At 34.6% G+C, this 14,668-nt stretch overlaps 1 protein-coding gene across 6 annotated transcripts in view; it reads right to left on the minus strand.

The window, feature by feature from the left end:
* Positions 1 to 14,668, minus strand: part of LOC149787712 (uncharacterized) — a 53,714-nt gene that overhangs the window by 10,837 nt on the left and 28,209 nt on the right. For all 6 annotated transcript variants that reach the window (XM_089973900.1, XM_089973903.1, XM_089973905.1 and 3 more), the window contains 3 exons: positions 10,693 to 11,699; positions 7,925 to 8,128; positions 5,360 to 5,487 (listed from right to left, as the gene is read on the minus strand). In XM_089973900.1, the coding sequence (XP_089830026.1) occupies positions 5,360 to 5,487; positions 7,925 to 8,128; positions 10,693 to 11,699 (1,339 nt within the window). The remainder of the gene's footprint in view (positions 1 to 5,359; positions 5,488 to 7,924; positions 8,129 to 10,692; positions 11,700 to 14,668) is intronic.

Consider the following 14,668-nt stretch of genomic DNA (forward strand, 5'->3'; position numbering starts at 1 on the left):
CAAAGGTTCAGAATCTGTGTGTCATGGGATGAAATAGCCTTCCAGTTACTACAAAAAAATACCGCAAGCACAACCCTCACAAGCACCTTAAAGTTTATGCGAACTTTTCAAAAGAAAAAGAAGAAAAATTAAACGGTTTTAGCAAAGGGGAAAAACCGATGTCTGTGCTAACTCTGTACTAACAATTTATCGAGGGAAACGATATCAAAAGGTGAGAGATACAACAATGAGATTAAAATTCAGTTAACCTTTGTTCTGAATTGATTTATAAACAATCTTAAAACCACCAAACCACGCACATGTTCACTTTACGAGAAGTCAAGCTCAAACATACCCAGTGCAGACTCTGTGTAGATGCTCAAGATTGCCACATAAACATTGTGTAAGTCTTAGCTTAACGTGTGTATTTATCTCAGATGTGTGTTAGAGACTGGGTTGAAAAGATGATTGACCAGAGGAATCTATAGGACACACTGTAGTAATTCAACTCCAATAGTAAACATATGGCAACACCATCATATTCAAAATTCGATAACTTAAAATTTCTGAGTGCTGATGATGAGACCTATAATTCTCCATGCACATCTAACCTTGGTGCAAGCTTATGTGTGGAGAACACCATATGACCGGCGGCATTTTGTTTACATACATGTGCATGAAACACATGTTATGATTCTGCACAAAATGAATCAGGTGCTACTTTCATTATTGAGTACTCCTGAGTCAAGCCTGTAAGAATGCTAAAATTGCATCAATAGAAATTTGTCTATATTTTTTTAAAATTACATATAGGATAAGCTCTCAAAAGATCTTTTTACTAAAATTTTAATTTTCATTATTAACCAATTATGGACCACCAAACCCGTAAATACTCTATTATTTGTTCACCCATTTCTAGACTGGTTCACAGTTCTTCCGTATAATTAGTACCGTATGTCCTGAACCACTTCTAACTCCTCTCCTTTCTTTTCTCTTCCATCCCAGTGATTATGTCAGTAATAGTCTCTGGAGCTGATAAGTTTTGTTTCGGTTTTTTTTCTTCGAATTTCAGTATATTGTTGAAATTATTCAAAGGCATTTTAATCTTTCCAACTAAAGCATCCTTGTAAAAACGCTGACGAGCCCTCGATATTTCCTAAAACCTAATCATTTTTGGTGGCCTAAATGAGAACTTCCTAAATTCCTATCTAAACTACCGAGGAGGAAACAATTTATTCAAAATTTTGATAAATGAGCCTAACAGAGTAATTAGTCATTGAGCATCCCTGTTCAACCCTGTTATTGTATCATTTAATATAGAAATTTAACTTCTTGATATATTTCTACTGATATGTTAATAAGTGTCCACCGAGATACTTTTTTAATAACCAGCCTATATGAAAATCAAATTCTTGCTTTAGAAGGATGTTATGGCTTTATAAATATGCTCAGTTTCGGAGGATTCATACTTTAATAATAAACTTTTACTGGATATAAAGTTTTAGCCAGTGCCCGAATTCAACGATGCAACAATCTATTTACATCCACTTTACTAGATATGGCGGACAGATGCCTTCCTATAAGGTTTGGTATGATAGAATTTTACGAAAGAAGACTAGAAACAGAGACTGGCTGAGAAAAAAGTGATCAGAACAAACAACCGAAGAAACTGTGCTAAATATAAAAAGTTCAGAATAAAGTAAAAATCAAAAATAATTTCAATGAAAATTAATTTAAATGTTATGAAAAATTTAATGCTCTCAGAACCAACTCAAAAGACTTTTGGAGGCTCACCGACACTTAGTCAAACAAAAATTATCCTATAATAAACCACCACTACTATTCAATGAAAATCATGGCACATTGAACACTGCATTCCCCGATTTAGAAAAGGCCGAGTATTTAAATTCGTTTTTCATTTATCTCTCTAAAGTCAACGATACAAATGTAACTCTCCCAGAATTACCATTTCGCACAATTAACAAATTGGCAATGGTCATAGTAAGTGAAGAGGAAATTCTAGACGTGATAAGAACAATTCTTCTAAATGAAGCTTGTGGCTCTGATAAGACCAGTCACAATTTTCTAAAGTGTGTAACACTGTCAATTATAAGACTTGCATGTATTTTATTCAACAAATCTCTGGAAAAGAAAATTTACTCCAGTTCTCGGGGGGGGGGGAAGGATGCAGTATTAGCAATACACAAAAAAGATAGCAAAAATGATCCTTTAGTTACAGACCCATTTCTTTACTTACTTGATTAAGCAAAATCATGGAAAGGGACATTTTCATACAGGCATACAATTATTTACATGAAAATGATCTGATTTACAAAATGTAAATCGGGCTTTCTTCCAAAATCACTCAACCGTGTAACAAATGATAAATATGTACCATAATATTTGTGAAGCACTCGATCGTGTGTAATATTTTGATATCAAAAGAAATTCCACAGATCTTAAAATAAAGAACTTATCCACAAACTTAAGCTATTGTACGTAGACCGATCTGATTAATTAGTTCATTAACTATTATGTCCGATAGAATACAAACTGTTGCTCTAAAAACCGCATAATCTTCAATTCAGTCTGTTTCATCTGGAGTGCTGCAGGGCTCAGTTCAAAGACCGTTATTATTTCTTGAATGTATCAACGGCATTGATGACTACCGAGTCAAACTCCTCTCGATCGATCGATCGAAGTATGCAAGATATCCAGTAATATATACGCAATGCCAACTTAGAAACTTTACAAGACTGATTAAATCAATGGTTGATAAGTTTCAACCCAGGAAAACCGGAGTCACTTGAATTTGTTGCCAATCGCAAAAAGTTGGGCTTCACACTTAGTAATGAATGCAGTGTGAGTCTACATACTGAAATTATACTTATAAGATCGCATACGTTGCTAAATATTTTACAATTCCTCATTCCAGAGAGAGGCTGCTAGGATAGTCACAGGTCTAGCAAGAAGTGCCCGAGACGCAATATTTATGAGGAAAGCGGCTGCCCCGTCACCCTCAGAAACAAGAAAATCTCACAAACTTTGCACTTTTCACACAATTATTTATAATTATTCACAAGGTTTTTTAAATGAACGGCTTTCTCCTTTGGTGGGAGAAATGTCAAGATACAATTTACGTAATCGACAAAACTTTACAATATGAAATGCAAGACTTGAAACAACAAAACATTTTCCTTAACTCTTCTACTAGTGTATGGAATACCTACCTGAAAATTTTAATTTGAAATCGATTTCTTCAAATTTAAAAAATATTACCCTGTTAAACAATAGCGTTCCTTCTCCTTATCTTTTTGGTGATCGCATATACTTTTTTATTCACACTTGGGTCAGAAACCAAGGCAGCGACCTTCTAAAAGATCAGCACGAGAATCACCGGATAGACAGTCCCTTATGGCAGTGTGGGTTAGAAGCAGACAACAAATATCGCTTTATTTTCATAAACACTTAAAACACAATTCAAGGGATAATGGAATAGTCAGTGGCGTCGCTGGGGGGGGGGGGGTGGGGGTGCGGGGGGTGCGGACCGCACCGGGTGACACCATCTCAGAGGGGTGACACCAAAATGAAAAATTGCAAATTTTACAGAGCAAACACTGCTCGGTCTAGTCGGATTTCATAAGCGGATAACCGATCATAGTTAAATACATGACTAGCAGGCACAGCAGTGGCGTCGCTAGGGGGATGCGGGGGTGCGGACTGCACCGGGTGACACCATCAGAGGGGTGACACCAAAATGACATTACTAAGGATTCTGTATGGTCTGTTACGGAAGGAGGACCATGGGGGTGACACCATGAGCTACCGCACTGGGTGACACCAACCCGAGTGACGCCACTGGGAATAGTTAGTCTTAACGAAATACCAGTCCCGATCGCAACACTCTTTTATTTGGCACACAGGAACTTGCAAATGAGCCAGATTTGAATATGTTTAAAGTTGATTGAAAAGTACATTGAGGGTACGAGGCGTTTTAACTAATGTTTCTTCGTTTGATTATAAATATAACGGGAATCTTGTTATTATTAATACCACTCTTCCTCCGACTGTATAATGACCAATTGATAGGTGCATTACATAATAAATGCAGTTCCTTCCGAAGTTTGATAACATCATTGTTTACTTGCTTTGGATCTCACTCTCTCTTTTTTTTCCTTCATTTTAACGAAGCTTTATCCTTTAATTATCAGCACACCTAATTTGTTGGGGGGGGGGGCTTTTTGTTTTATTCAGCTGCTTGTCGTGCTTGATTAAATTGGACCACTGTATTTGTATTGAGAAGCGCTTATCTCGTTTTCTGAGAACTTGTAGCACGACCCCTCTTGTACAATTTAGCAAATAAAATTTGTTTAAGCTAAGTAGGAGAGAGAGGAAGCGGAGAGATGAAGATAGATTTCCTATCATCGTTCTATACAAGAAAACAAAATGATACATTCATAATAAGGGCACATATCACATAACTTCATCATATAGACAAAATGTGTCACACATATATAAGAATGAGAGAAACAGCTATCTTTACCAGGGTTCATCGGATCCTATCAACGTCCCAACGACAGTGTGGTGTTTAACCCGTGAGATGGGGCTCATCACTAACATGGCGTAATCTTGAGCTAAAATAGCTTGCTATTTTCATTTAGAAATAGGTCTGAATGATTCCTGCACATAGTAATTGGAAGAATGAAATAAACCAGACAGATAACTGCAACGTGTTTGGAATAATGAAATAAATAAGTTAACTGCAGAAGTAATTGGAATAATGAAATAAATAAAGTAACTGCAAAGGTAATTGGAATAACGAAATAAATGAGGTAACTGCAAAAGTAATTGGGATAATAAAATAAATGAGGTAACTGCAAAAGTAATTGGGATAATGAAATAAATGAGGTAACTGCAAAAGTAATTGGGATAATGAAATAAATGAGGTAACTGCAGAAGTAATTGGAATAATGAAATAAATAAAGTAACTGCAAAGGTAATTGGAATAACGAAATAAATGAGGTAACTGCAAAAGTAATTGGGATAATGAAATAAATGAGGTAACTGCAAAAGTAATTGGGATAATGAAATAAATCAGAAAGGTAACCTCAAAGGTAATTGAAAAGATGAAATAAATTGGTAGAAAGGTGACTGCAAATGTAGATCGATCTTTTGTAAGACATTTCGCAACATTCTTGAAAAACCAAAAGCGTTGATACTCGTAATTGGAATTCTGGAAGACGCTGGGGTAAGAGATTTCAACTTCTGTATCAGTTAATGTATAATCAGCCAAATACATGTAGTTGCAAAAATATGAAAAATCTAATTGAATTAGGGTGTTATGAATTTGAAAAAGACGCAGTAATTCTCCACTACTAACCTCTGTACAAATTTGTACATGGGCGTTGTTCCATAGAAGCCTGTTATTTGTACGACGTCCTGAGACCGGTACCTATACAGTCCGTCCCACGTGGTAACTACCATCTCGTAAAGTTTTCCCTTCTCCACCTGAACATAATTATTTCAATTTTTAAGAAATAATGCATAATCAATTACGTACTTATTGAATCCCTAGAAACACCTTTTCCTCTCACCGGGTTCGAAACATGAAATTAATATACTTAGTTATCAATGGATTTATTTATTAATGACAAAATACCTTATTAATATCTAAATAAGATCAGATATGTACATTATCTAAACAATGAATGGGAGATCAAAGTCAGTTACTCCCCCTGAATCTACAAGCTAGCGCAACCGGAAGACCCTGTCCAACAAATTCCTTATGACGCATTTTAGATCGTATCGGTCATTGTTTTCCTTACTGTGATCTATTTTAACACAATAGTGTCTTCTAGGGATACAATGTTTGTATCAACGCAAGCGACAAATATGCGTGAGGTAGTCCAATGCAAATAATTATTAATTTTTCAAAACACTTCGTTCTGAGATACTATTTGGAATGATGTAAGAACTGTTTTCAATTTGATATTTAGCACACACACACACACACACACACACACACACACACACATACATATATATATATATATATATATATATATATATATATATATATATATATATATATATATATATATATATATATATATATATATATATATATATATATATATATATATATATATAATCACAATCATCGTTATCATCATGTGATGATGATGACCATGATGGTCATCTTGATGGTTGTTTTTGTTGTGATTAACTGATGTTACTAATATTGACTAATCCAATGTCGAATTAGAATTACCAAGATTTAATATATTTACACTACAAGTATGCAAATAAAACTATTGTGTTCAGGCGTATTGGAGGAGTTGGTTTCACAGTTGTCCAAAATTTCTTGAAAAAGTCATCCCAGACGTGATAGTTATCGCTAGACACTTTATTTCCCGAACCGCATCTGATCCCACTCCTGATGCAGTATGGTCAGTGCCATATTACCCATTTAGCACACTAGGCATGTGCTTAGGGCACCAGCCCAGCAGGGCAGCAGGCAAAATTCAAATTAATCGTTGATGATAAAATTTAATGAATTATATATTACTATTTCGATTTTTTTATTTGGAATGATGGTAACACTGGTATTTTTCTACCTTTTTAACTTTTAATACTGATTTTTGTTCCGTTTCACATTTTCTAGAGGAGGGGGAGGTACCATAATATGTTCAGTGCTTAGAGCCCTGGAAGGCCCTAATCCGGGGCTGGTGTTATGCTGTTCTCCAATAAAAATTATATTTGAATGAACCATAACACTGAGCATGCTTATTCAATCCAAGCACTAAAGTAATCACAATTAATTCTTATAAAGGCACGACCAAAAGTAAACCTCTGTCTGTGTATCCTTTAACATTTAGAAAAAAGAACTTAAGTACTAACAAAACAAATAAAAGTATTCCTTCATTCGTGCCCCATATTCGATCATTCATCCATACTTTGTAACAAAAAAATACATTTTTATTAAATAAAATTCCATCCACAAAGTAATATATATATATATATATATATATATATATATATATATATATATATATATATATATATATATATATATATATATATATATATATATATATATATATATATATATATATATGTGTGTGTGTGTGTGTGTGTGTGCATATATATATATATATATATATATATATATATATATATATATATATATATATATATATATATATATAAGGCTAACCAATACAGATGTGGGAATTAAACTTTGCTCAGGCAGCTATCCTGAACTTAACATCGTCCATTAGCGGTTATAAGCAAGCTTTACAATTAGAAAATGGAATCAAATACATAAAAAGACAAATTTCTTCGTTCAGAGTTCTCTGAGTGACGATTGGTCATTGCATTTGTAAGAATAAACATATTCTCATGGATAAGGTCATTATTATACGCAAGGTCAACAATTGTATCAATGAACAAAAGACATGTATAAGTACACACATATATACGTACATACAGACGGACATGCATTTGGTGTTGATCAATGCCCTCTGCGGGTGTCTTGGAAGCTGAATAGGGTCCTTCTGCAGTTCGTAAGAAGCTACAAATGGAGGCAAACGTTTTTGCCCTGGATGCAATATATGATAATGTATCCACTGAGAAGGTATTTGAATTTTAAAAAGGTGCGATTTGTATTTGTAAAATAATATCTTGTAATTTGAGGATGATACCTTTCTTACGTTATCTTTATTAGTTTGTCTTTTGGAGATATCAACTTTCTGGGCACTATTTACCCAGGACTGTGCTACTGTACCATTAACTTTATAAATACACACGTATTTCCGGTTGTAATCCTTGTCACATGTTGCACTTTCTAAATGTATGTGTTCGTAGGTAAATATATAGAGTTACAAGGAGTGCAGACATTATTTTTCATTAAAAACTTATGAAAAGTTCAACATATCTGGCATACCTGGTGGGTTAGATAGGTTCTGGGATGATCTTGTTCAATGTCTTCCAAATGTATGAACTCGTAAAAGTTAATCGGAGTCATGCAGACGTATTCGTCCTCGGAACTGTCCATGGCAAAATTCAGACCATATATTGTCTCCGTTGCAATATGTCCAAAACACAGCACAGGAACATCGCCCAGGTAACGTTCTTTTATTATATCTGTCTGTTTAAGAATAATAATATCCATTTCATCAACTTAAACATGGACTCTTTATGAGATGTTACATTCATACTTGCTCATTATGATAAAAGAACGGTCCTTGTAATTTCAAAAAGTCAGCCTTGAAATAGGGGAAATAGTTTCCATCAAACGATAAAACTTGATAGCCGCATCTAGTAATTATCACTGTTGAAAAGTGGTATGGAGTGATGTCCCTAGTCTAATGACTTAGGTATAATTTTGTATATTATCATACTACCGTACATATAGGGACTAATACCGACAGCAACAGCTATACTTATTGGACCAAGTGTGTGTGAGTGTGGACAGATTTGGAGACCATTGGTAGAGCGTATAGCGCAGGACATTAGTGCCTAATTCAAATTTCACAGTCACGCACTCGAGCACCGACAGTTGACTCTATCACAATATGCTCTAGACCTTACTATATTTTACAATACCTGATTCAGTCAGATAAAAATGTGGAAATATTTGTTTCCTCGAGAGTACTGTTACGTTATTTAAGCAGAACTAACTGACGTCATGGTATATCTATTTAATTTTACACGCCTTGAAGAGACATATCATGCAGGGCATTAGTTCGTAACGCGAAGCACCAGTTTGTAACGCGAGGGCACTAGTTCGTAACGCGAAGCACCAGTTTGTAACGCGAGGGCACTAGTTCGTAACGCGAAGCACTAGTTCATAACGCGATGCACTAGTTTGTAACGCGAGGGTACTAGATCGTAACGCGAGCCACTAGTTGGTAACGCGAGATAACTCAACCTGAAGGAAATACTTCACTGATAATGCACTAAGAGGAACTGAGTCGAACTGTTCCTTACATTAAGTAGTAATAATTATTTCCTCGTTATATATGAGCTATGGGAATATAAGCGATTGAAAACAAATCACATGGACGAAAACGTAATTTACTTCCCATCATACTATTTTCAGTTACATCCGATATTTACATCAGTTGATTATTGTTTTTTTTTCTTGTTGTTTGCGCGCGTGTGTGTGTGTGTGTGTGTGTGTGTGTGTGTGTGTGTAGGGGATTGGTTTTTTTATGTCTTGACGGTATTTGATGACCGCTGGTGAATTATTTGAGTATTTCACTATTAAAAGAAATGATATTTCTATATTATTAGCGGTCTAAGCAACAACAACAAAAAACCGACAAAACAAGTATATGCTGGCGTGTATAATAACGCACTATACTAAGTTAAATTTATGTCCCAAAATGAGAGCACTTTCATAGAAAAGGAAGCACTACAACCTCACTTAACGTCCATACAATTATCTCCGAATGAGTAGACAAATAATCCGCAAAGATGCACCGGTTGATGATCGTCGAAGATTCTTATCAAATTTATCGAGAGAAAGATTTTTTTTTGTTTTTTCGTTGTCTGATAACAGACAGAAGCTGAAATTAAATTACCTTACGTTGGATCTTACCCATGCTTATTAATGTTGCTACAACCCTAGGTAACATCCTCTAATATTCTCGTGACTACGACGTGGTAAGGAAACGATCAGTTCGTGTTGAGTTGTGCAGTATACGTGCTAACAGCATCGATCATCCTTAAGAAGCTGTCGTTTCTACATTTTTTAAAGTGGTTGAACTATCAATCTTTTACCTTTATTACTGATATAAACCTTTCTTACTTATATCAACTTTGATTCCTTTATTGCTTATATCAACTTTTATTACTTATATCAACCTTTATTACCTATATCGACCTTTATTACTTATATCAATCTGTATTACTTATCTCTATCTTTATTACTTATATCAACCTTTATTACTTATATCAACCTTTATTACTTATATCAACTTGTATTACTTATATCAACCTTTATTACTTATATCAACCTGTATTACATAAATCAACCTTTATTACTTATATCAACCTGTATTACTTATATCAACATGTATTACTTATATCAACCTTTATTACTTATATCAACCTGTATTACTTATATCAACCTTTATTACTTATATCAAACTTTATTACTTATACCAACCTGTATTACTTATATCAACCTGTATTACTTATATCAACCTTTATTACTTATATCAAACTGTATTACTTATATCAACCTTTATTACTTATATCAAACTGTATTACTTATATCAAACTGTATTACTTATATCAACCTTTATTACTTATATCAATCTTAACCTGTAAATCATTTATCAGAACTAAATTAAAGCAAGCGACTAAAAGGGCAGCATACACATACAAGTAACAATAACAAAGAGGACTGCTTCTATTTCGCCTTTTCGTGAATTTAATTAAGACCATCACTCTTTATTTTAAAGAATAAACATGTAATTTATGTTGCATTGCTCTGGGGCAACTGCATTGTATATGCATTCAATTTACACTGCACATAGTGGATTTGATTGATTAATTACAAGTACTTTTTTGCAAGCATCGTGATAAAAGAGGTAATATTAGTTATAAATATTAGAGTTTAAATGAATTTGCAAAAGTATGTTCTCTTTCAAAATAGTCATGCATTATGAAACAAAAACCAATATGACGCTCTATGCAACATACCTGGACTTTGTATGCACCTGTTGAAATACAAGATATACTTGCGCAAGATGGCCAAATTCTCGGAATAATGTTCTGGAAACCTCTCCTGAACTCTTTCCTCAGCTGGTGCATCCTCTCAGAACGTACTCTTCTATAAAGACTGGTAATAAATGTTGATCTAATATCCTCGGGTATTTGTATACTTTCTGATATATTCCGATTCTCCAGATCTGAAAGTAGTTCTTCCCATCTCTTCTCCAGTAATTTGAAATATCTCAATGCCATTGAAGAATTGGAGAATATAATATTTCCCAATTCCTCCTCTGCCAGAGAAAAGAGCAAGGAAATATAGAAGGCTTCAGTCTCTGTAGTTACTTTCCCACCTCTTAATGGAGTCAGAAAAAAGCGCAGTGACCGATCTGCCGTAAGACCTGATATAGGTCCGATAGTGACATTGTGTTTTGAATAAGTAAAAGTAGGGTATACACGTACAGATTGTATCCTTCTCAGATTTTTGTTTCCTTTTGTATTTTGGAGAAAATATTGCAATAGCGTCAGATACAATCCAAACTTCATGGCCAAACGTCTCTTTTTCGGGAACATTTTACTCTTCCCGCTTGTGGAACCGGAAGTCATTGCTATGTAATCTGTTTTGCCTGGAAATAGGACGTCTGGTTCACCATTATCGATAATAAGCTCACAAAATCTTTCATAAAATGAGTAATCAGTCAATCCTACTTTTGAGAGGTATTCATCCACATGCTTCATGTCACTTAAACGTAAATATTTTCCCATTTTCGTGTCTTTATTTTGATTGATAATGTTCATGAGAAGAGAAGCCTGATATGCTTTGCTGTCTGCGTTGTTACGTTTGAAACGCCAAAGCACGAATATCCCTGCTAAGTCCATAACCCTGTAGCAGACGTACTGAGAACAGATCGACGCATATGTATGGCTTTCTGCAGGTGACAGGCGAGATATATCGTATGTTATGACGGAAAGAAGGAAGAATCCGCCGATGACAATATCTGCAAGATAGGAAGACCAAATCGATAAAAATAAAAAACAATTGGATAATAATGGGAAATCAATTTATCAAAAGGGGTCAGAAAAGAAAAAAATGTACAAGTTTGATGATTGAAAGATGTGGGCATAAATGAATAATAAAATATAAAGAATTGGATGACATTGGGTCTTTATGATTTGCAACTGTGATTTATACTCCAAGGCCGATAACAATAAAGCAAAACGTCGAAATTTAAGAAAATAACCAAGTACAGTAGATATAGCAGTAAGCATGTACATATCTTTTACTGTATTGTGCATTTTGCAAACAACAAAGGAAACACCCAGTTAAATTTGTATTAGTATAACACGTATATCTCCATTGCAGTTAAAATTGTACAAGTCTAAATAGTTCAGAACGTTATTTTACAATAAATGCTAGAAAATGGCAAACTAATCAGATTGTCTGTTTATGCACAGTAACAAATTTATCAAATTTCATTTGTCTTTGTCGAATCTTTTTCCGCACAACCTTGCACAATAGCTTCCTCTGGCGGACGTATAGACTAACGAACATACTGATGCATGGATATAAGCACGGAAGGACCTACAGGCGCAGGCAAATATTCCCAAGCAGTATACTTAATCTAACAAGTACGCATCTGTACGGATACTTAGTGAATCAATTTGACCTAGATTTCTGCACCACATCTAAATGATGGGGGTCAGTTCGATTCGGTGAGACTGAAAATGCATACTAAAGAGTCGAAAGCTACAAATACATCACCAAAGCTGTATCATATTTTTCTACTGAAGTTCTGACGTGCTGACGAGACTTGTAGTAGTAAACTTTAGTAAGAAAAATATGCGCACTGAACACAGATTCATAAGATCAACTAAGTGACCTCATTCCAATGCTAGACAGTTGAACTGTGTCATTGTTGTAGTAACAGAGGCAGTAGCTGTTGCTTTTTTTTAATAGCACGTGTTGTTGTTTTTGTAAAAGTGGTTAATGTAGTGTGTAATAGTTGTTGCTCTGTGTGTGTGTGTGTGTGTGTGTGTGTGTGTGAGAGAGATTTATAATGTAGTTTTAACACTTTTCAGATATATCGCTACTATGTCTGTAGTGTGACAGTTTATAGCGATGTCTAGCATTGGGCATCATGTCAGAGACGTATCATCATGTCCAACCCAGTCACATTGTCCTGACACTAGGACGAACAGTTCTAACACTAACCTCCTAAAGATGAGCGCTAACCGAGGCAGCTGCTAGTGCCATTATTATAAGTCTTTTGTATGACTCGGCCGGGGATCGAATCCACGACCTCCCGCTGTTTTTATTTTGGTTTCTTATTAGACCAGAAAATGTTAATCGTCATGTCGAAAAAATTACATTATTGGTAATTTTTCCCAGGTTCACAAAAGTTGTAAATGTCAAAAATTCATTCCAGTATTTGCAATATGCGGTCTATATTATCAAGTTTGAATTGTTTTCAATTTCATTCACACCCACCCACCCTCTTTCTTTCATCATTGTTAAAATTATTAATATTATTATATACTTGATTGTAACATATCAAAAAATAATTTGTGAAATAATTTTCATGTTTGTTTGTCATTCCTTTTTTCACATCTGAGAAATATATCATGATGTCTTCACAGGTGAAAAAGTATGATTTCCAATCTGACATGTGACGTTTGATTGTTTCTATAAAATGTATACCAATAACAAGAAAACAATCACTGTGAGCTCGAACAAGTACAAACAAATGTGTTATTTTCAGCGATTCACTTTACTACCATGCCAACAATGATAAAAACCGGTATGATGCACTGTTGAATACGATTTGATTTGTGCTCATTCAAATCTAATTTACTGTAACAGTTTAACCGATCCCAGTCCTACCACTCGCTCACGTCGATGTACATACACATACAAAACACAATTAAATATATCCGGTATTAAAGTAGTTTAATATTGAATCTATGTTGGGTTTTTGACCGAAACAAGGAAATTAGAGTCGCGGGGTTACATTATTTGTCTCACAATGCTTGCCGAGGAGGGAGACATATAATGTACCCAGCGACTGGGATTTTCTTGCCTCGGTTCAAAACCCAACGTAGATTCTTTTTCTCACCTAATAATTTCCTTTAAAGTAAAAAAGAACTTCTCACTTGTGCAATATATTTCACGTGCAAATATTTACTTGTGGTGCATTAATACAAATATGTTAATGAGGACTATGGCGTGACTGTGTCATACGAATTACACATTTGTGTGCGTAAGCCAAAAAAAGTAACAACATAAACAGTCGCATAGTATTGATGTCTTATTACGTTTAATATATGGATGCTATATGATGTTAACAATAAATAGCTAATATTTATTACAAGGAAACGTTTCATTTTCATCAGTCCCAATTTAGAAAATTATATTGTAAATAATGGAACGGTACTGGGCCCACACCTCTGTTGTAGTAGTATAGTCTATTATTATAATGAAAAGTTACATGTAGCATGAGTGTCCATGCTTGGGTTATTCACGGTAATTAGTGATCTGTGTCACTATAGTATATAACTCTCCTTTTCTTTGGAGGAGATCAAACTGTTTGTGACATACATGTATTGTCCTTAATATTGAATGAAAAATTACCCTCGTGCATAAAAGACCCTCCTAATACGGACCCTAGCGGATAACCATGTGCTAAAGTTTCAAGTTCACGTATTCTTTGGAGAAAAATATTCTATTTTGGAAATATGGCATATGCTACAGTGAAATTCACTTATGGATTAATGTGTTGACGAATAAATTATTCCTTCTGGCTGGCAAGTGCATTATTTTTCATTAAATATTGTAGGTATATTTGTAACTCAACTGAGGCACAATGGGGACGCTTAACAAAAGTAGAATAAAGCATGTTTGACATAACACATTTTTGGCTGTTACTAAGTTTTCTATAGTTGTTAAGAGAGCTGGGAGGCTATGAAGTGT

The sequence above is a fragment of the Sinohyriopsis cumingii genome, chromosome 11 (assembly GCF_028554795.1).
Source record: "Sinohyriopsis cumingii isolate HCF-2022 chromosome 11, ASM2855479v2, whole genome shotgun sequence".
Classification (NCBI taxonomy): domain Eukaryota; kingdom Metazoa; phylum Mollusca; class Bivalvia; order Unionida; family Unionidae; genus Sinohyriopsis; species Sinohyriopsis cumingii.